Source organism: Hypanus sabinus, chromosome 13 (assembly GCF_030144855.1).
Source record: "Hypanus sabinus isolate sHypSab1 chromosome 13, sHypSab1.hap1, whole genome shotgun sequence".
NCBI lineage: Eukaryota > Metazoa > Chordata > Chondrichthyes > Myliobatiformes > Dasyatidae > Hypanus > Hypanus sabinus.
The window spans coordinates 28,628,169-28,651,577 of NC_082718.1; the positions used below are offsets into that span (position 1 = coordinate 28,628,169).

Genomic DNA, 23,409 nt, shown 5'->3' on the forward strand with positions numbered 1-23,409 from the left:
ACAAACTCAGGTCAGCCAGCATCTATGAAAAGGAATAAGCAATTGAGAGTTCATGAGGATTTGGATTGAAAAATCAACTCAATATTCCTTTCAATGAATAATGACTGACTTGTTGAGTTCCTCCGGCATTTTGAATGTGCTGCTCTGGATTTCCTGCATCTGCTGAATTGTTTTTGAACTCAAGGGCAGGGAGGTTATGCTCCAACTTTTAGAATCTTGGTAGGACCTCAGCAGGAGTACTGTGATGGAACTGTACTGTGCTGTGACAGATCTGGTAGGAAAGATGTGATAGTGCTGGAGAGGGTTCAGAGGAGAGTTATGGCCGTTCTGTTAGGAGGGATATGATAGCACTGGAGTGAATGCAGAAGATGGGGAATTGTGGTTGTTCTGGTAGAAGGAATGTGATAACATTGGAGATGGTGCAGAGCATGGAGAAATGTGACCATTATGGTCACTACACTGTAGCAAGGATGTGATAGCTCTGGAAAGGGTGCAGAGGACGGAGGACTGTGACCATTATAGTCACTACAATGTAGGAGGATGTGATAGCTCTGGAGAGGGTGCAAAGCATCAAAGACAGTGGCAGTTGTGGTCACTACACTGTATGAAGGATATGACAGCATTGGAGATAGTGCAGAGGATGGAGGACTGTGCCCGCTCTGGAAGGAAGGATGTGATAGCATTGGGGAGGGTGTGGTGGAGATTCACTAGGATGTTGTCTGGGATTGAGCAGTTCATTTATCAGAAGAGGCGGGGTCTGTTCTCCCAGGCATGAAGGAGGCTAAGAAGGGATTATGTTGAGATATATAAAGTTATGACTGTAGGAAACATTTCCCTGCATCAGAGGGAGATAAAAACTGGACACAGATTTAGGACAATGAGGAAGAGATTCAAAGCAGGTCTGAAGGGAACCTTCGTCACCCAGAGAGCAGTGAGTACCCGCTGGAAGGAGTGGTTGTGTCAGAGTCATTGGCAGTAGTTCAGAAGTGTCTGAACAAACACTTGAATAACCAAGTCATACAGGCCCCTGGGCAAGTGCTGGAGGATGGGATTAAAATAGATGGGTGCCAACAGACGATTATAGGTGAATTAGGTTGAATGGCCTGTTTTCATCTCTATCAATCTATGATTCTATGAATGATTTCTATGGTCCAAAGCTAAAAGCCCGTATCAGCTGTGAACTAAAGATCTGACCCTAGCCATGTTTATGTCCACTGCATTGCCTGGCAACAACTTACAGGGAACCAGTGTATTTACCATTCAGTAGACGATTGTCATGCTCGGTTCTGATTGTAGAATAGGGATCCGAGCTGCGAAATATTGCAGCGTCTTCTCCAAAAAAGTCAGCGTAGAGTCCGATGTACAACTGGCCACCTAACAGGGACAAAGATTAGATGCGGTGTAAGTCACTGACCGACAAAAATGAAACCTTTCGTGTTCTAATTCAGAAATAATTGTCAAGTTGCATGGCAGCTGTGGGGTGAGTGATACTGGGGTGAGGGTGGTGGGTATTTCTGCTCTGGATGAGAACCTACCATGAAGTAGGAGAGGAGAGGGCAATTGCGTAGCATCAGGTGAGGCACAATGCGGAGTTTCGATCTGTGAGGACAGTTTCCCAGCTCTGCCCCATATCTGGGTTTAGACAGTTGCCTATGGTTGAAGCTGGATACACATTGCTATTGTCCCAGAACTGGGATCACTTGTGTCAGAGAGTTCAGACACCATAAGTGGCACCTTACCAGAACTTCAAGTAGGAAGCATCCATTACTAGGGCCAGGACATACCCTCTTCTTATTACCACCATCAGGGAGGTGATAGAAGAGCCTAAAGCTACAGGTTTAATGTTTCAGCAACAGCTCTCTCCGCTCCACCATCAGATTTCTGAATGGACCATGAACCCATGGAAATTACATCATTATTCCTTTTAGCTGACACTATTTATTTGGTAATTTATGGTAATTTAATGCCTTATCATTGTACTGTTGCCTCAGAACAATAAATTTCACATCATATAAGCCAGTGATTATGAATCTGATTCTGATCTTTAAATGTATCCCAACTAAATGCTTCACTGTCCCATGCTGGTAGGTGTCTGGTAGACCAGAATTCAATTGAATTGACTTTATTACTTACATCCTTCATGTACACAAAGAGTAAAAATCTTTACATCTCTGTCTAACTGTGCAATGCGCTATTTATAGTATGTATAGTATGTACAACAGGACAGTCAATATAGCATAGAAATACAATTGCATCAGCGTGAATTATTCAGTCTGATGGCCTGGTGGAAGAAGCTGTCCCCGAGCCTGTTGGTTCTGGCTTTAATACTGCAGTACCATTTCCTGGATCGTAGCAGCTGGAACAGTTTGTGGTTGGGGTGACTCAGGTCCTCAATGATCCTTCGGGTCCTTTTTACACACCTGTCTCTGTAAATATCCCGAATAGCAGGAAGTTCACTTCTACAGATGCGCTGGGCTGTCCGCACCACTCTCTGCAGAGCCCTGCGATTGAGGGAAGTACAGTTCCCATACCAGGCAGTGATTCAGCCGGTCAGGATGCTCTCAATTGTGCCCCTGTAGAAAGTTCTTAGGATTTGGGGGCTCATACCAAACAACTTCAACCGTCTGAGGTGGAAGAGGTGCTGTTGTGCCTTTTTCACCACACAGCCAGTGTGTACAGGCCACGTACCGTAGGCCATTCTGCCCATCGAGTGTGCTACCATCCATGGTAATGAGCTATCCTTGTCCTAACAGGTCACTGGAGTTCAGTAAACCTGTGGGATTTTATGAGAGCTCACCACAAAATGGTTAAACCCATAGTTTCTATTTCCTGAGCCTCACTTTCTACTTCCAAACCATGTTTTAAAAAATGCTTCCTGAAAGCAGTTTCTCTGAAATGTTAGGATAAATATTTTTCCAACATCCACAATGGCAGCTTGTTTAATGGCTTGTTACAACTTTCAGCTCCCAGCTTTTTCCATTTAGGCTTTCTCCATATGCAGTGTATTTTCTTTCTCTGGACATAAGTACTCTTTAAACATAGATAACCTGTACCATATGTCTGTGACTGAGTAACACCAACTATATTCAATGTTCCACAAACTGACTGAAAGCGAAGCAGTTTCATTGATCAAAACAACTAACTTAAAAATCTATCACCATTGAATCACACAGCAGGAACATCAGAGAAGGAGACCACTTGGCCCACTGAATCACAATTAGTGTTTGGTTTCATTCCACTTTCTACAAACCTTTCAGATATTTACCCAGGTCCCTGAAATGCCATACTGAATTTGCCTCTCCTCTTCCCTGGCAGGGTATTCCATACACTTACAAAGTGCTGAATTAAAGATCTTCAGTTCTGTCACAGATCATAGAAGAAAGAACATAGAAAACTACAGTGAAGTATAGACCCTTCAGCCCACATTGGTTTGCTATCTATTTAACCCTCTCTGAGATCAATCTAACCCTTCCCTCCCATATAGCCCTCCTTTTTTCTATCATATATGTGCCTGTCTAAGAGTCTCTTAACTGCCCCTAATATATTTGCCTCTACCACCACCCTGGCAGTTCCATAAACCCACCATTTCTACTTCTAAAAACCCACACTATACTTTCCTCTAGTCATCTTAAAATCATGCCCTCTTCTCTTAGCCATTGCCATTCTGGGAATAAGTCTCTGGCTCTCTACTCTCTTTATGTCTCTTATCATCCTATACACCTTTATCAATGAGGCGACCAGAACAGAACACAATATTCCAAGTAATAGAGGTTTTGGTTCACACTTGGTTCTTTGGCCAGGCAGCTTCATTCATGCCCCTTGGTACTTGATCATTCCACCAATGAGAACAATTTCTCTCCATCATATTCTCTGTGTCTACCCTCAGTGACATTAAGCACCTGAATCTCATTCCCTCACGACCTTGGCTGTAATGAAGGCTTCTCCAGTATGCTCAATATCGGGAATACCTGACCTCTGGAATCATTCTGCGCCCACTCTCTTTGAGGTGTCCATGTTTCTCCTGATCTTTTTGAGGAACTAAATGTGTTGATGGGTAGGAAGGTTGGTGAGCCGACGTGGACTTCAGTAAGAACTTGGACACGGTGCTACACGGCAGACTGGTTTGAAAGGTAAGGGCCCAGCCTGAGAAACTGCCCCCAAAATTAGCTTGGTAACAGAAGACGGAGGGTTATTGTGACTGGAATAGAACTCTGGGAAATGTGAGGTGATATATTTTTTGGCAGACCAATGAGGCTGAGTCTCCACTGAGTGGTAGCTCCTTTAGAAGTGCTGATGAACAGAAGGCTGCTGGTGCCTGAATCAAAAAGGTCTCTAAAGGCACAGGTAGATAGGGAGATGAAGAGGGCATACAGGACGCTGGCCTTCATTATGGAACATACACATATCTCCTCAGTTGGCATGCTGACTGCAGTTTTGGTCACCACACCACAGGAAAAACGTATTTGCACTGGAGCAGGTGCAGGGCAGACTCGCCAAGATGTTAGGTGGCACGGAAAGATGAGCAGGAACTGGTTAGACTGGAGTTGATATCCTTGGAGTAGAGAGGCTGAGGAGGGACCAGAATGAGTTATAAGGAGCACTAATATGGTAGATTGTGAGAAACTTTTCTCCTTAGCAAAAGCATCTATGGCCAGAAGGTGTAGCTTTAATGTAAGGAAGAGGATACTTAGAAGGGATTTTGAGATCTAATCTTTCTTTTCCCCAAGGATGTGGTTGAAATCTACCTGAGAAGGCGGCAATAGTGTTACTCTTATGGCATCTAGGAAGCATCTAGACATGCTCCTGAAATGTCACGAGACAATGACGGCAGAACACGTGTGGTAATGAGGTTCATATCGATGGGCATTTGATGGCTGGCATGGGCTGAAAGGCCTGTTCCTGTGTTCTAGAATTCAGTGACCACAAGTTGTTCATAAGCCTATTACTTGGTTTTTGAAAAACAGAATATTATAAACCTTTATCAGGTCACCCCTCAGCTTCCTTCAGTCCAGGGAAAACAGCCCAGCCTGTCCAATCTCTTCCCCATAACCAAACTTCTCCAATCCAGAGAGGTTAATTCCCTCTACCCACAAACATTCCTTAGCACCATACCATTTGCCTCTTAGGCCCATTACCATTTACTTCTCCTTACTTGAGCAAAGACCGCCTGACTTTGGAATGGCGCAGAGCAGGTTCACTAGGTTGATTCTGAAGATGAGTAGATTAGCCTATGAAGAGAGATTGAGGACTATGCTTGCTAGAATTCAGAAGATTAGAGAGGATCTTATAGAAATTTAAACCTATGAAAGGGATAGATAAGATAGAGATAAGAGTTTTGTTTCCACAGGTAAATGAGACTAGAGCTAGGGGACTGTGGTGAACTACGTGTGCCTGTCTGGACGCGCCCCCTGCTGACTGCTCCTGTGGCTCCTCCCACAGGCCCCTGTATAAAGGCGATCTGAGGCCTGACGCTCGGCCTCGGTCTCCAGGACGTAGTATGATGGTCACTCACTTCTGGTTCCTTCTTCCAGTCAATAAAAGCCGATATCTCGCCTTACATCTCAGAGTGAGTTATTGATGGTGCATCAGGGACATAGCCTCAAGATTTGGGGGAGTAGATTTTGGATGGAGAAATAGCTTTTCCCTGAGAGTAATGAATTTATGGAATTCTCTGCCTAGGAAAAAGCAGGAGAGGCTACCTCATTAAAACAAGGTAGGTTATCGACCAGTGGGATGGATGCAGACGGTTACTGGATGATTGGGGGAAGTTGGTGGGCCAAATGGCCTGTTTTCCTGCTGTAACATTGTATCTCTAGGTCTATGACATTGGACCCCTTCACTGATTACCGAGTTAACATGCTCAATCTCTTGTCGCGTTTTCTGGTCTGTCTGAAAATGGAAATTTCAACTTCAGTGCAGAGCTGCTCCGGTGAAAATGCACAGACCGTCTGACCGTGAAGCCTGAAGGGTTAACGGCAAAGACTGACCCTTAGTACTGAGCTGTAGAATGAAGGGGCCCCGCAACTCTGGTTCCAGTTGAAGCAGTTCTCTCTGTGGGTGCTCATTTGGTGACAACACTTGGGAGAGCGATGAAAATACTGACACCTTATGTTCTGTTAGTTACTGTGTCATGTCCCTACACATAACAGTGTGGATTGTTGCTGGTTTATTATTGAAAAGCTTGTCTTGCATACTGGTCGTGCAGATAATTTGACTACCCGGCGCATTGAGGCAGTAGAAGGTAAATCAATAACAGTGGAGAGTGAAGTGTAACGGCCACAGGGGAAGTGCACTGCAGGTACACAACAAAGTGCAAGTTATAAGGAGGTAGATTGTGAAGTCAGTGACCATGTTGGGCAGCTGTGGCTCATAGTTTATGTTTCAGCTTGAAGGCCCTTTCCTTTCCTTGTAGAGCAACATGTGGGACACACAACACAAGCCACAAAGGGAACTAATTCACTGCCCGTGTAGCGGAAACACTAATTTAATTCAATTGTTACATTAAACAGGAACCTGCTTGCCAGTGGAGACTGCAGTTTATAACTGTGCCAGTCAATGGAACCACACGCGTCACAGGGGAGAGACATTACATCTCCGGGTGAGTTGGAGAGTACTGGGGCGGTGGGGTGCGAAGTCAGGGCAGGAAACTTGTCAACCGTGTGTTCATCAGAGATAACTGCCTAAACTCAGGAGAGCAGCAGGGCTAGATGATATAAAAGAGATAGACAGGTATGTGAAGGAAACGCTGAATCTTTACCTGTTCAGGCTATGCTCTCCTTCCTCATTCATGTAACTGTGCATGAGAAGCTATTTGAATAGAAATACTTATCCCATCAACTATTGGGAAACAGTTCTTCACAATTCTGCCTAATGGGAGCCAGAACTGCACATTTTCTCTCATAGGGACCCAGCACTCCTCACCTTCCCTCATGGGGACCCAGCACTCCTCACCTTCTCTCATGGGGATCCAGTGGTCCTCACCTTCTCTCATGGGGACCCAACACTCCTCACCTTCCCTCATGGGGACACAGCGGTCCTCACCTTCCCTCATGGGGACCCAGCGGTCCTCACCTTCTCTCATGGGGACCCAGTGGTCCTCACCTTCTCTCATGGGGACCCAACACTCCTCACCTTCCCTCATGGGGACACAGCGGTCCTCACCTTCCCTCATGGGGACCCAGCGGTCCTCACCTTCTCTCATGGGGACCCAGTGGTCCTCACCTTCTCTCATGGGGACCCAACACTCCTCACCTTCCCTCATGGGGACCCAGCGGTCCTCACCTTCTCTCATGGGGACCCAACACTCCTCACCTTCCCTCATGGGGACCCAGTGGTCCTCACCTTCTCTCATGGGGACCCAGCGCTCCTCACCTTCTCTCATGGGGACCCAGCACTCCTCACCTTCTCTCATGGGGACCCAGCACTCCTCACCTTCTCTCATGGGGACCCAGTGGTCCTCACCTTCTCTCATGGGGACCCAGTGGTCCTCACCTTCTCTCATGGGGACCCAGTGGTCCTCACCTTCTCTCCTGGGGACCCAGAACTCCTCACCTTCTCTCATGGGGACCCAACACTCCTCACCTTCTCTCATGGGGACCCAGTGGTCCTCACCTTCTCTCATGGGGACCCAGTGCTCCTCACCTTCTCTCATGGGGACCCAGAACTCCTCACCTTCTCTCATAAGGCCCACCACTCCTCACCTTCTCTCATGGGGACCCAGTGGTCCCCACCTTCTCTCATGGAGACCCAACACTCCTCACCTTCTCTCATGGGGACCCAGCACTCCTCACCTTCTCTCATAAGGCCCACCACTCCTCACCTTCTCTCACGGGGACCCAACACTCCTCACCTTTTCTCATGGGGACCCAACACTCCTCACCTTCTCTCATGGGGTCCCAACACTCCTCACCTTCTCTCATGGGGATCCAGAACTCCCCACCTTCTCTCGTAGGGACCCAGAACTCCTCACCTTCTCTCATGGGGACCCAACACTCCTCACCTTCTCTCATGGGGACCCAACACTCCTCACCTTCTCTCATGTGGACCCAACACTCCTTACCTTCTCTCATGAGGACCCAACACTCCTCACCTTCTCTCATAGGGACCCAGTGGTCCTCACCTTCTCTCATGGGGACCCAGCACTCCTCACCTTCTCTCATGGGGACTCAACACTCCTCACCTTCTCTCATAGGGACCCAGCACTCCTCACCTTCTCTCATGGGGACCCAACACTCCTCACCTTTTCTCATAGGGACCCAGAACTCCTCACCTTCTCTCATGGGGACCCAGTGCTCCTCACCTTCTCTCATAGGGACCCAGAACTCCACTTCTTTTACCTTAAGACCCTTAATCAAATCAAGTTCATTATACAAGGCCCAATCCAGAAGAGCTGATACCCCGGTGGGCTCAACCACAAGCTGCACTAAAACAAAATCTCATAGTTGTTCTACAATTTCCCTCTTTTGGACCCTAATTTTCCCAATCTAGCTGCATAATGATTCCCCCATGAGTACCGTAAAATTAACCTTTCCACATCCCTTTTCTATCTGACATTGTAATCTGTATCCCACATTGTTGGGTTCTATTTGGAAGACTTTATGTAACTCCCATCAGGGTACTTTTGCCTTTGCAGTTTCTTAACTCTCTCCACAAGGATTCTGTATGTTTCCATCTTATGTTATCTCTTTCTTGTGATTTGATTTCATACTTTTCCAACAGACCCACGCCAACCCCTCTACATATCTGCCTGTCCTTTCAATGCAATCAATATTCTTAGATGTTAAGCTCCCAACGATGGTCATCTTTCAGCCATGACTCAGTGATACCTACAACATCATATTTGCCAATCCCTGACTTCACTACAGATCAGCCATTGCATTCCATACACTGTGTGCATTCAAATATGACACCTTCAGCCCTGTATTGATCAGCCTTTATGATTTTGCCTACATGTTATACTTCAATTCATCCCACTGGCTGCAATTTTGCCCCATTATCTCCCTGTCCCTACATACAGAATCTATTTGTGTACCAACTGCCCTATTTCACTGGTTCCCATTCCTTTGACCTATTAGTTTAAACCTCTCCAAAAGTCCTATAAAATTTAGTCGCAAGGATATTGATCCCCCTTGAGTTCAGTTGTATCCCATCCTTTTGTACAGGTCCCCACACAGATTCCAGAAATCTAGAACCCATCTTCTGTAACAATCCCACAGCCACTCATGCACCTGCCAATACAACCTATTCTTACACTCACTGGCATGTGGCAGAGGAAGCAATCTAGAGATTGCTGCTCTGGAAATCCTGCTTTCCACCTTTCTGCCTAACTCCTCATTCCTTCTTTTCAGGATCTCCTCTCATTTCCTATGTATGTCATTGGTACAAACATATATCATGAAGTCTGTCTGCTCGTGCTCCCCCGTTATATTGCTGTGGTCAAAACTCAAGACATCTCTGACCTGGGCACCCAGAGGCAAAATAACATCCAGGTTCCGTTTTCACGTCCAGAGAATCTCTTTGCACTGTTCACACTCTGTGACCCACTACTCCACACGTTCACTCTCTGTGACCCATTACTCAACATGTTCACTCTCTGTGACCCATTACTCAAAACGTTCACTCTCTGTGATCCATTACTCCACACCTTCACTCTCTGTGACCCATTACTCAACACGTTCACTCTCTGTGACCCATTACTCCACACCGTCACTCTCTGTGACCCATTACTCCACACCTTCACTCTCTGTGACCCATTACTCAAAACGTTCACTCTCTGTGATCCATTACTCCACACCTTCACTCTCTGTGATCCATTACTCCACACCTTCACTCTCTGTGACCCATTACTCCACACGTTCACTCTCTATGATCCATTACTCCACACCTTCACTCTCTGTGACCCATTACTCCACACCTTCACTCCCTGTGACCCATTACTCCACACCTTCACTCTCTATGATCCATTACTCCACACCTTCACTCTCTGTGACCCATTACTCCACACCTTCACTCCCTGTGACCCATTACTCCACACCTTCACTCTCTGTGATCCATTACTCCACACCTTCACTCTCTGTGACCCATTACTCAACACGTTCACTCTCTGTGATCCATTACTCCACACCTTCACTCTCTGTGACCCACTACTTCACACGTTCACTCTCTGTGACCCATTACTCAAAACGTTCACTCTCTGTGATCCATTACTCCACACCTTCACTCTCTGTGATCCATTACTCCACACGTTCACTCTCTGTGACCCATTACTCCACACCTTCACTCCCTGTGATCCATTACTCCACACCTTCACTCTCTGTGACCCATTACTCCACACCTTCACTCTCTGTGACCCATTACTCCACACGTTCACTCTCTGTGACCCATTACTCCACACCTTCACTCTCTGTGACCCATTACTCCACACGTTCACTCTCTGTGACCCACTGATGTACATATTCATGTCACACAACCACACCTTCACTCTCTGTGACCCTTACTCCACACCTTCACTCCCTGTGACCCATTACTCCACACGTTCACTCTCTGTGACCCATTACTCCACACGTTCACTCTCTGTGACCCATTACTCCACACCTTCACTCTCTGTGATCCATTACTCCACACGTTCACTCTCTGTGACCCATTACTCCACACCTTCACTCTCTGTGATCCATTACTCCACACCTTCACTCTCTGTGACCCACTGATGTACATATTCATGTCACACAACCACACCTTCACTCTCTGTGACCCACTACTCCACACCTTCACTCTCTGTGACCCATTACTCCACACCTTCACTCTCTGTGACCCATTACTCCACACGTTCACTCCCTGTGACCCATTACTCCACACGTTCACTCTCTGTGACCCATTACTCCACACCTTCACTCTCTGTGATCCATTACTCCACACCTTCACACTCTGTGACCCATTACTCCACACCTTCACACTCTGTGACCCATTACTCCACACGTTCACTCTCTATGACCCACTACTCCACACGTTCACTCTCTATGACCCACTACTCCACACCTTCACTCTCTGTGACCCATTACTCCACACGTTCACTCTCTATGACCCACTACTCCACACCTTCACTCTCTGTGACCCATTACTCCAAACGTTCACTCTCTGTGACCCATTACTCCACACCTTCACACTCTGTGACCCATTACTCCACACCTTCACACTCTGTGACCCATTACTCCACACGTTCACTCTCTATGACCCACTACTCCACACGTTCACTCTCTATGACCCACTACTCCACACCTTCACTCTCTGTGACCCATTACTCCACACCTTCACTCTCTGTGACCCACTGATGTACATATTCATGTCACACAACCACACCTTCACTCTCTGTGACCCATTACTCCACACGTTCACTCTCTATGACCCACTACTCCACACGTTCACTCTCTATGACCCACTACTCCACACCTTCACTCTCTGTGACCCATTACTCCACACGTTCACTCTCTGTGACCCATTACTCCACACCTTCACTCTCTGTGACCCATTACTCCACACGTTCACTCTCTGTGACCCATTACTCCACACCTTCACACTCTGTGACCCATTACTCCACACCTTCACTCCCTGTGATCCATTACTCCACACGTTCACTCCCTGTGACCCATTACTCCACACGTTCACTCTCTGTGACCCATTACTCCACACCTTCACTCTCTGTGACCCATTACTCCACACGTTCACTCTCTGTGACCCATTACTCCACACCTTCACACTCTGTGACCCATTACTCCACACCTTCACACTCTGTGACCCATTACTCCACACGTTCACTCTCTATGACCCACTACTCCACACGTTCACTCTCTATGACCCACTACTCCACACCTTCACTCTCTGTGACCCATTACTCCACACGTTCACTCTCTGTGACCCATTACTCCACACCTTCACTCTCTGTGACCCACTGATGTACATATTCATGTCACACAACCACACCTTCACTCTCTGTGACCCATTACTCCACACCTTCACTCCCTGTGACCCACTACTCCACACGTTCACTCTCTGTGACCCATTACTCAACACGTTCACTCTCTGTGACCCATTACTCAACACGTTCACTCTCTGTGATCCATTACTCCACACCTTCACTCTCTGTGACCCACTACTCCACACGTTCACTCTCTGTGACCCATTACTCCACACCGTCACTCTCTGTGACCCATTACTCCACACGTTCACTCTCTGTGACCCATTACTCAACACGTTCACTCTCTGTGATCCATTACTCCACACCTTCACTCTCTGTGATCCATTACTCCACACCTTCACTCTCTGTGACCCATTACTCCACACCTTCACTCCCTGTGACCCATTACTCCACACCTTCACTCTCTGTGACCCACTGATGTACATATTCATGTCACACAACCACACCTTCACTCTCTGTGACCCACTGATGTACATATTCATGTCACACATCCACGCCTTCACTCTCTGTGACCCTTACTCCCCAACATCACTCACTGTGACCCACTAATGTACATATTCACATCACATATCCACACCTTCACTCACTGGGACCCATTACTCCACACCTTCACTCTCTGTGACCCACTGATGTACATATTCATGTCACACAACCACACCTTCACTCTCTGTGACCCACTACTCCACACGTTCACTCTCTGTGACCCATTACTCAAAACGTTCACTCTCTGTGACCCATTACTCCACACGTTCACACTCTGTGACCCATTACTCCACACCTTCACTCTCTGTGATCCATTACTCCACACGTTCACTCTCTGTGACCCATTACTCCACACCTTCACTCTCTGTGATCCATTACTCCACACGTTCACTCTCTGTGACCCATTACTCCACACCTTCACTCTCTGTGACCCATTACTCCACACGTTCACACTCTGTGACCCATTATTCCACACCTTCACTCTCTGTGATCCATTACTCCACACGTTCACTCTCTGTGACCCATTACTCCACACCTTCACTCTCTGTGACCCATTACTCCACACGTTCACTCTCTGTGACCCACTGATGTACATATTCATGTCACACAACCACACCTTCACTCTCTGTGACCCTTACTCCACACCTTCACTCTCTGTGACCCATTACTCCACACCTTCACTCTCTGTGACCCATTACTCCACACCTTCACTCCCTGTGACCCATTACTCCACACCTTCACTCTCTGTGATCCATTACTCCACACCTTCACACTCTGTGACCCATTACTCAACACGTTCACTCTCTGTGATCCATTACTCCACACCTTCACTCCCTGTGACCCATTACTCCACACCTTCACTCTCTGTGACCCATTACTCCACACCTTCACACTCTGTGACCCATTACTCCACACCTTCACACTCTGTGACCCATTACTCCACACGTTCACTCTCTATGACCCACTACTCCACACGTTCACTCTCTGTGACCCACTACTCCACACCTTCACTCTCTGTGACCCATTACTCCACACGTTCACTCTCTGTGACCCATTACTCCACACCTTCACACTCTGTGACCCATTACTCCACACCTTCACACTCTGTGACCCATTACTCCACACCTTCACACTCTGTGACCCATTACTCCACACGTTCACTCTCTATGACCCACTACTCCACACGTTCACTCTCTGTGACCCACTGATGTACATATTCATGTCACACAACCACACCTTCACTCTCTGTGACCCATTACTCCACACCTTCACTCCCTGTGACCCACTACTCCACACGTTCACTCTCTGTGACCCATTACTCAACACGTTCACTCTCTGTGACCCATTACTCAACACGTTCACTCTCTGTGATCCATTACTCCACACCTTCACTCTCTGTGACCCACTACTCCACACGTTCACTCTCTGTGACCCATTACTCAACACGTTCACTCTCTGTGATCCATTACTCCACACCTTCACTCTCTGTGACCCACTACTCCACACGTTCACTCTCTGTGACCCATTACTCCACACCTTCACTCTCTGTGATCCATTACTCCACACCTTCACTCCCTGTGACCCATTACTCCACACGTTCACTCTCTATGACCCACTAATGTACATATTCACATCACATATCCACACCTTCACTCACTGTGACCCATTACTCCACACGTTCACTCTCTGTGACCCATTACTCCACACCTTCACTCTCTGTGACCCATTACTCCACACGTTCACTCTCTGTGACCCACTGATGTACATATTCATGTCACACAACCACAGCTTCACTCTCTGTGACCCACTGATGTACATATTCATGTCACACATCCACGCCTTCACTCTCTGTGACCCTTACTCCCCAACATCACTCACTGTGACCCACTAATGTACATGTTCACATCACATATCCACACCTTCACTCACTGGGACCCATTACTCCACACCTTCACTCTCTGTGACCCACTGATGTACATATTCATGTCACACAACCACACCTTCACTCTCTGTGACCCATTACTCCACACGTTCACTCTCTGTGACCCATTACTCCACACCTTCACTCTCTGTGACCCATTACTCTACAGGTTCACTCTCTGTGACCCACTAATGTACATATTCATGTCACACAACCACACCTTCACTCTCTGTGACCCATTACTCCACACCTTCACTCTCTGTGACCCATTACTCCACACCTTCACTCTCTGTGACCCATTACTCTACAGGTTCACTCTCTGTGACCCACTAATGTACATATTCATGTCACACAACCACACCTTCACTCACTGGGACCCATTACTCCACACCTTCACTCCCTGTGACCCACTACTCCACACGTTCACTCTCTGTGACCCATTACTCAACACGTTCACTCTCTGTGACCCATTACTCAACACGTTCACTCTCTGTGACCCATTACTCCACACCTTCACTCTCTGTGACCCATTACTCCACACGTTCACTCTCTGTGACCCATTACTCAACACGTTCACTCTCTGTGACCCATTACTCCACACCTTCACTCACTGGGACCCTTACTCCACACCTTCACTCTCTGTGACCCACTAATGTACATATTCATGTCACACAACCACACCTTCACTCACTGGGACCCTTACTCCACACCTTCACTCTCTGTGACCCATTACTCCACACGTTCACTCTCTGTGACCCATTACTCCACACCTTCACTCTCTGTGACCCATTACTCCACACGTTCACTCTCTGTGACCCACTGATGTACATATTCATGTCACACAACCACAGCTTCACTCTCTGTGACCCACTGATGTACATATTCATGTCACACAACCACACCTTCACTCACTGGGACCCTTACTCCACACCTTCACTCTCTGTGACCCATTACTCCACACCTTCACTCTCTGGGACTCATTTCTCCACACTGTCACGCACAGAGACCCAGTACCCCACACTGTTACTCACTGGGACCCATTACTCCACATATTCATTCATAAGGACCCAGTCAACCACATGTTCACTCACTAGGATCCAGCAATCCACATTTTACCCACTGGGACTCAGTAGTTTACACCTTCACCCACTAGGACTCAGTACTTCACACCCCCTCTCACTGGGACCCTATATTCCACATTTCTGCTCACCTCGACACAGTAGTCCACAACCTCACTAACAGAGACCCAGTTTTCCACACCTCTGTCACTCTCTTTATGTGCAACAGCCTTCTTAAAACCCATATATCCAACTAAAATCACATCCAATAGTTGCACAACTGTAGTACATTGTTTAATATGCTTCCAAGATGAGCCTGGTATGTTTACACTGATAAATTGTATTATAAAGCAAGTTGTAGGTGTAGGTTCTCCCTATACTTCTCTGTATTCTCCATCCAGTACAGCAACAATAGTAATTTAGAATTTGGCTGGCACCAATGTTGCTATGTAAATGGAATCAATTATTTTCAGGTGCTTGGTCTGAACGCTTTCTAAAATGCACTCAAGGAGAACAGCAGAGAGAGCAGATCATTTTTCATCTGCAGCATTTGACAGTAAATGAAAAACCTTTGAATAAGTCATTATCTGCCTCATGAATCACTATTCCTACAAACTCCCTCAGCACATGAAGCTGAATGCAGTCAGAGAAGTACCTGTTACAGAATTCATGCCAAAATGAATTTACAAATATAGTTTATCAAGGGTTGTTAGAGGAGTGTTGGGTTAATTCCTCTCTGCAGTCAGTACAACATAAAAATACCAAGCTCTGGGTTTTCAGAAAGAATAATTTTGAGATTATTGACTAGCCCTTATTAAGGAAGGACTCAGTTGTTCATCTTCCAGTGTCAGTCTAAATGTAGATGGAGGTACACATGGACAATCTCTTCCCTGATTCCCACCATATCCAATGTAAACAAAACCGGAGGACACAGAGTTGGCATGTAGAGGGTATCTGAGGAGGGGGGTCCTTCTTCAGACTGTGGATGGTGAGTACATGGAACACACTGTGGAAAGAGCTGAGTCACTGACAATAATTCAGAGATGTCCAGACGATCACTTGAACTGGCCAAGGCTGCTGAAAGGCTTGAATGAGTTGCCAGAGGCAGTATGGAATGTGGCTTTGATTTCAAACTTTAAGAGAAGTTTGGGGAAGTATATGGACGGGAGGGTTATGGAGGGATATGATATAGGTGGAAGTCGATGGAACAAGGCAGGATGATAGTTTGGCACAAGACAGATGGGCCGAAGGGCCTGTTTGTTGCTGTAGTTCTCAATGTTTCCATACTGTCCGATGCTATGATTCTCTCTGTGTGCTCCTACCCCTTCACACACTTCACTGTCAGGAACCTCAGAACCTAGTTAACCTAGCTTAACGTTCAGCTACTGGCAGTACATGATTCAGAAGAAAACTGACTTCTTAACCCTGAAACGTCGACTGTACTTTGTTCCATAACTGCTGCCTGGCCTACTGAGTTCCTCCAGCATTTCATGTGAGCCACTTACAATCCTAACATCTCTATCCTGGTGTCTCCACAACAGTTCACACCTCCATGCAAGCAAAGTTAAGACTAATGACCCTCTCGTTACCTCTACAGCTCTTAATGGCCCTCATGCGATTGCTATGCCTTTGAACAACTCGCGGAGTTTATAAGCTGGAAAACTACCCACCATGGATCAGAACTGAAGAAACCTCTTGGATGAGCAGCGAAATGTCTCTTCGACAACACAAGCCCAGTTGCCCTGGTTTACAGCTGCTTCATATACAATGACCTGGATGACTAAAAACCTTCACAGACTTCATGCATCTGAAGAAACTTCTGGCATCCTCTTTAACCTTATTGGTTAGCTTACCTTCATAATTCATCTTTTTATTGTCTATGACATTTTAATTACTTTTATATTGTTTTTCAATGCTTCCTAATTCTCTAAAGTCCCACTAGTTTTTGCCCTATTGTACCCTCTCTTTGTCTTTTATGTTGGTTTTGTCTTCTCCTGTCAGCCATGGTTGTGTCATCCTGCCTTTAGAATACCCACAGAATCTTTGGTGACCATCAATCCCCCAGTTACATTGATCCCGATGGGTCCTGGATATAGTGGACATGAGAGAATCTTTCCTTTAGCAGGGAAAGTCTAGGACCTGAGGGCCAGGTCTCAGAGCAGAAGGACATCCATTTAAAACAAAGAAAGGGAGGAATTTCTTCAGCCAGAGGGTGATGGTGGAGCTCATTGCCAGAGACGTCCCTGGAGTCCAAGTCATTGGGTGTACTAAAAGCGCAGGTTGATAGGTTCTCGATTAGTCAGGGTGTCAAAGGTTATGTGGAGAATGGGGTTGCGAGGGAAAAATGTCACAATTTCTTTAGCTTTTCTCCACATTCCAATCAATCCCCTGGATTCTACTACTCACCTACACACTGGGGGGTATGTTAACCTACCAACCTCTGTATCTTTGGGATGTGGGACAAAACCAGAGCTCCAGATGGTCACAGAGAGAAGGAGCCAGCTCCACACAGACAGCACCAGAGGTCACAATTCAACCTGGGTCACTGCGGCTATGAGGATCCAGTCGCACAGCAATGCCACTGTGCTGCTTGCAAGTGCCAAACTCCCTATGAAATATAGGTCTCTTACAAACTGTGTATGTACATTCAAACCGGAGGTCAAGCCTAACTTTTCCCATTCCCTGCCAGAACAATGCTTGGGGAAAAAAAAGTAGAGAAATGTAGCAAACAAACACAGAAGCAATCCCACAGGATCGGCACAGCGTGAGGGAGGCTTTTGTATAGGGTCACTCTAAAATTAAACCTTCATGCAGGAAACTTTGTGTGCCCGCAGATGAACAGTGGAAGAGACCCGTTCTTTGTGAATACAATACATATTCTCAGCACTGAGCAAAGGAGGGGAGGAGAGACATTCCTGATAATACATGGAAGGCTACTGCGGAGACTTTCAACAATCCAGTCAAGGGCAATTGCACCTGAACTCCCCGATGCATTACTTCTTTCTCATTGTCTCTCAGAACTCTAATATTATTTAATGGTCAATGTAATGAACATTTCAAGAAGTCTGGGACATACTTTAAGTGCAGACAGAAGTGAAGAGTATTACTTCATTTTCCTGGACTGCTGTTTGCTAGCTTAATTGTGTGAAAGCCTGCGAGAACGCAGCAGTCTTTTCTGGAAATAGACAGTGGTACTGTAGTAGTTAATTTCAGGCTTTTGATGTGGAACTGAGCAAAGAGGATAGCTTTATTTACCCTGGGAAGATGTTTTCTTCAGTCATTTTACACTGGATGATGTTATGTGATTAGAGAAGGGTAGCAAAAAAGAAATGCAGGAATTGTCAATGCAACAAGAATCCAGTACGGGCAGAACTGAATCACATCAGAATTGGAATACTACGTTAAAAATCTACAATGAAGGGATTCTGGTAGGAGTGTTATTTTGATGACAGAGTGTGTTATTCTCTCTCTCAGCCAGGTACATGAATAGAACAGTGTAACTAGCAGGAATTATTTCACACCAAAGATTGGAGAGTGTTCAGTGAAAGTAGGAACCTGAAATAAATCACTGCTGGTGGTAATCCCTTCTTTCAGACATTCAGTTTTCCATTAGAAAGAAAGGTTCAAACAAATTTCTTTGGTATTTACAGCCCAATATTTAGCGTCAAGCTCTGTGGAGCAGTAATGTTTTGCAGCCCTCAAAGAAATAGATGTAGCTGAGAATGCCCTTTAGAAAGCGAATATGAAATGAAAAACGCAGTCAATCTTCAATAGCTTGTAGCATGAATAGTCCTGGATTCGTCCACTGTGACGGGTTTATTTAGCTTTCAGCTCATGTGCAATGGTGATGACTGTTGCTGTTTGATTTCTGACACGAATACTAATATTGTTTTCTAAACCCTTGCTATCTTTATGGATATTGCTCCATTGCAAGTCGTACGGAATAAGTTACAGGAAAATCATTGACTTGAAAATATATTTCAGTGAAGATATTTCCAAATATGGTTCTCTGCTTTCCACTGTTAAACTCAAACAGTTCTCTTGGGTCCTTTGTGAATGAGAAATGATTTCTGGGGAGAAGTTAAATGCAATGGGACTTGAAATCAACTGGACTGATTCAGGTTTAGCAATTGACAGATGTTACATACCAACCAAGATGGAGGCACAGGACTTGCTTGGACCATAAGGACACTTGTTTCGGCCGTTCTCGATCTGCTGAGATTCCAGCCTGAAGACACGATCCTGCGAATACAAGGAAAATGATCACAGCTAGCGGGAGCAGGATTGCCAAGGCCAAACTGTGTTTCACTTTGGATGCTGAGTGGGATTGGGCAGCTCATACCCTGAATTTGCTGGGTCAGTGATGCAACACTACCAATCTCTGCATTGTTTGTAGACTTACAACAATGTTTGTAGATCCATCAACGTTTTCATCCAGATCCTTTACGTACATCACAAACAGCAGCTGTCCCAGTTCGGATCACTGCAGAACTCCGCTAGTCACGGACCTCCAGCTAGAATCATCCTACTGAGCACTACCCTCTGTTTCTATTGACAAACCAATCCTGAACACAAACGGCCAACTCACTATCAGTCCCATTGATCTTAATCTTTCCCATTGGCTCCTTATGAATCATGAGAGGCTTAACCCTAAACATCAATTAAATCCAGGTAGACAACTTCCATAGCTGATGAAGGCAAGGACATCAAAAACTTTCTTTACCATCACCAAACTCTGTGGCCAATTTCAGGAATCTGTCTGAACTTACATATCTGGATCTCACTCTGCATCAATGCTACCGAGGGTCTTCTGATCTACTGTATACTTGTGTCTTGCATTTTATCCCATAAAACAGCGTAGAAACCATCAACCCTAACTTGGTATGCCAACTGCTCTGCCCAAGACCACAGGAAACCACGGAGAGTTGTGGACATGGCTCGGCACATTGTGGAAATCAGCTTTCTCTCTGTGGACTCCATTTACGTTTCTCCCTGTCTCATAAAAGCAGCCAGCAATGACCTACCAACCCTGGTGATTCTCCTTTCTCTTCTCCCCACTTGGTCAGAAGATACAAACACTTGAAAGCATGTGCCATTCTACCCAAGGACAGCTTCTATATGACCCTCATAACTTACCTAGTCATGCCCCTTACACCTCACTGTCTGTGTTCAGTGCACTCCCTATAACTGTAATACTAGACTCTGTTTATCCCTTGTACTAGCTTGATGTACTATGGATGACATGGAAAACAAAGCTTCTTGCTGTACCTCACAGTACATGTGACAATAATAAACCACTTGTTTTTATTACTGGGGTTGTCACGGTGCTTTTAGTGTTGCTGGTGAATGCGCTGGTTTGGGCAATGGAGTCATGTTGTTGTTGGGGTGTAGTGGTGGAGCGTTGTTGGTGTCGTGGCTTTGAAAATAAACTTCCAGATAATAGAAGTGTGCAGTCAGAAACCAATCGGAAAATCTATTTTATAATTCACACACCTGGAAGTCTAGCACACAAAATGCTAAAGGAACTCAGCAGGTCAGGAGGGAAACGGGCTGCTGATGTTTCATCGCGAGCCTTGACCTGAAACACTGGTTGTCAATTTTCGTCCACAGACGCCGCGTGACACACTGAGTTCCTTCAGTGTTTTCTGTGTGGCTCCCGATTCTGATAACTACAGTCTCCTGAGTTCTCAATGAGTGAACTAATCTTGAAATATTCCTACAGACGCAGCTTTCCGTAATTGAATATCCTGTCTCTGGTAGCATCACTTTGTAAAAAGATGAATCAATTCTTTGGTAGTTGTAGATGTTATGAAATAATCTTGTCAGACCAACTTTGCCATGCTCTTCTGAAACCCTGAGGGATATGGGGTTAGAGCAAGGGGATAGAGATAAGGGATCAGCTGAACGAAAGGTAGAGCAAGCTCGATGGGCTGAATAGCCTCAAATTGCTCCTGATTCTTTGTGCATTCCATGATTTGTTACCTGCCTCGCCTGATGTTTGTACTGGGCACACTGCAATTTTGTCAATTCACCTCTGTAACTGAAACCGGGGCCCCGTAGCTAAAACCGCAGAATATTGTTAGAATTTGAGGTTAACAGGATTCCTGACATCCACATAATTCCAAACTTAAAAGCTGAATGTTTATTCAAAGCTTCACCCTGATAGAATATTCAATCATAAAATAACAAAGTATTCAGAAGCTGAACTTAATGATTCATTTTCTGTGTAACCGAGCCATTAAGCTTCCTGAAGGTTTTGAAATGGGTCAGGCTCTGGCATTCCATTTGACTCCCCACTGTAAAAGAGGCCCCCCCCCCAGCCCAAAGTGCTGATCCATATATGAACCCCATTCAATGTGTTCTCAGAGCAGGAGAGAAACTGTCACTGTAAGTGCACTCCAATATAATGGCCTCAGTCTGCAGCACTCTGCAGTTCATGAGGTGTATGAGATGAACCACTCAGCCTGCTTCAACATTTCACACCTTCATGATTATAACCTGAATTCCACAATCCCACAAATATTAGAATCCTTTCAAGTCCTCACTGATTAAGAGTCTTCTGATTTTTGCTTTAAAAATACACAAAGATTGTGCCCTGCCTTCTACCCATAGCCTTCGAGCCCATACTAATCAAGAATCTATCATCTTCTGCTTTAAATATACCCAATGACTTTGTGGCAATGAATTTCACAGATTCATCACCCTCTGGCTAAAGAAATTCCTCTTCATCTCTGTTCTAAAAGGATGTCTTTTTTATTCTGATGCTGTACCCTCTGGTCCTATACTCCTGCACTATTAAAAACATCTTTTGCACGTCCACTCTATCCAGGCCTTTCAGCAGTAGGCTGGTGTAAATTCAAACACGACAAAAGATAATAAAGAAAAGATAAACAATGTGAGCAAATGGCTGAATATAAATCAGAATGCCTCAAAGTATAAAAAAAACGGAGACCAGTCCAGGTGAATATTTGGCCCCAGGCATGAGTTTTGGAAATCAGTTATGGGGAAGAAGGAAATGTCAGAGGAGTTTTGCTTCTTTTTTAGAGAAGATGATACTACGAACTTCCAAACCATGTGGAATGATACAGGGTGAAACTAAATTCCGTCACCTCCATTGAACAAATGACAAACTACTCAATGAGTCCGAAATCCTATAAATCCCCCAGACTGGACAACAGGTATTTTTCTACCCTGCCGTTATCAGACTCTTGAACAGCGCCTCATACACTAAAGATGAACACCTGCACCTTATCGTCTACCTGTAACACAACATCCTGCATTCTGTTTTCCTTTGTACTACATTAATATACAATGGAAAGGTCCGGCTGGATAGCACAGAAACAAAAGCTTTTCACACTATCTTGGTACATGTGACAAAGGTAAACCAATACCAACAGCAAGAAGTGATGACCGAGGGGAAAATGTCTGCTTGCATCACACTCTCTGCACCCCTCATAATTTGGTAGACCTCTATCAAATCTCCCCTCATTCTTCTATGCTCTAGGGGATAAATCCCTAACCTATTCAACCTTTCCCTATAACTCAGGTCCTCGAGGCCCTGCAACATCCTTGTAAATTTTCTTTACACCCTTTCAAGGAATTGACATCTTTCCTGTTGGAGGTGACCAGAACCGTGCACAATACTCCAAATTCAGCCTCGCCAATGTCTTTACAACATCAACATAACATTGCAACTTCTGTACGCAATACTCTGATTTATGAAGACCAATGTACTAAAAGCTCTTTTTTTAATGACCCTCTATACCTATGACACCACTTTCAAAGAATTATAGGTCTATATTCTTAGATTCTTTTATTCTTATGGTATGATTATTGTATGAAAAATGCAATGTTGGCATTTATTTCAAGGGAAATAGAATATAAAAGCAAGGAGACAATGCTGAGCCTTTGTAAGTCACTAGTCAGGCTGCACTTAGGGTATTGTCAATGGCTTTGGGATCCATACCTCAGAAAGG

General features: G+C 45.5%; 1 protein-coding gene across 3 annotated transcripts in view; it reads right to left on the minus strand.

The window, feature by feature from the left end:
* LOC132403740 (semaphorin-3E-like) overlaps positions 1-23,409 on the minus strand; it is a 152,552-nt gene that overhangs the window by 38,760 nt on the left and 90,383 nt on the right. For all 3 annotated transcript variants that reach the window (XM_059987383.1, XM_059987384.1, XM_059987385.1), the window contains 2 exons: positions 19,582-19,675; positions 1,258-1,374 (listed from right to left, as the gene is read on the minus strand). In XM_059987383.1, coding sequence (XP_059843366.1) covers positions 1,258-1,374; positions 19,582-19,675 — 211 coding nt within the window. The remainder of the gene's footprint in view (positions 1-1,257; positions 1,375-19,581; positions 19,676-23,409) is intronic.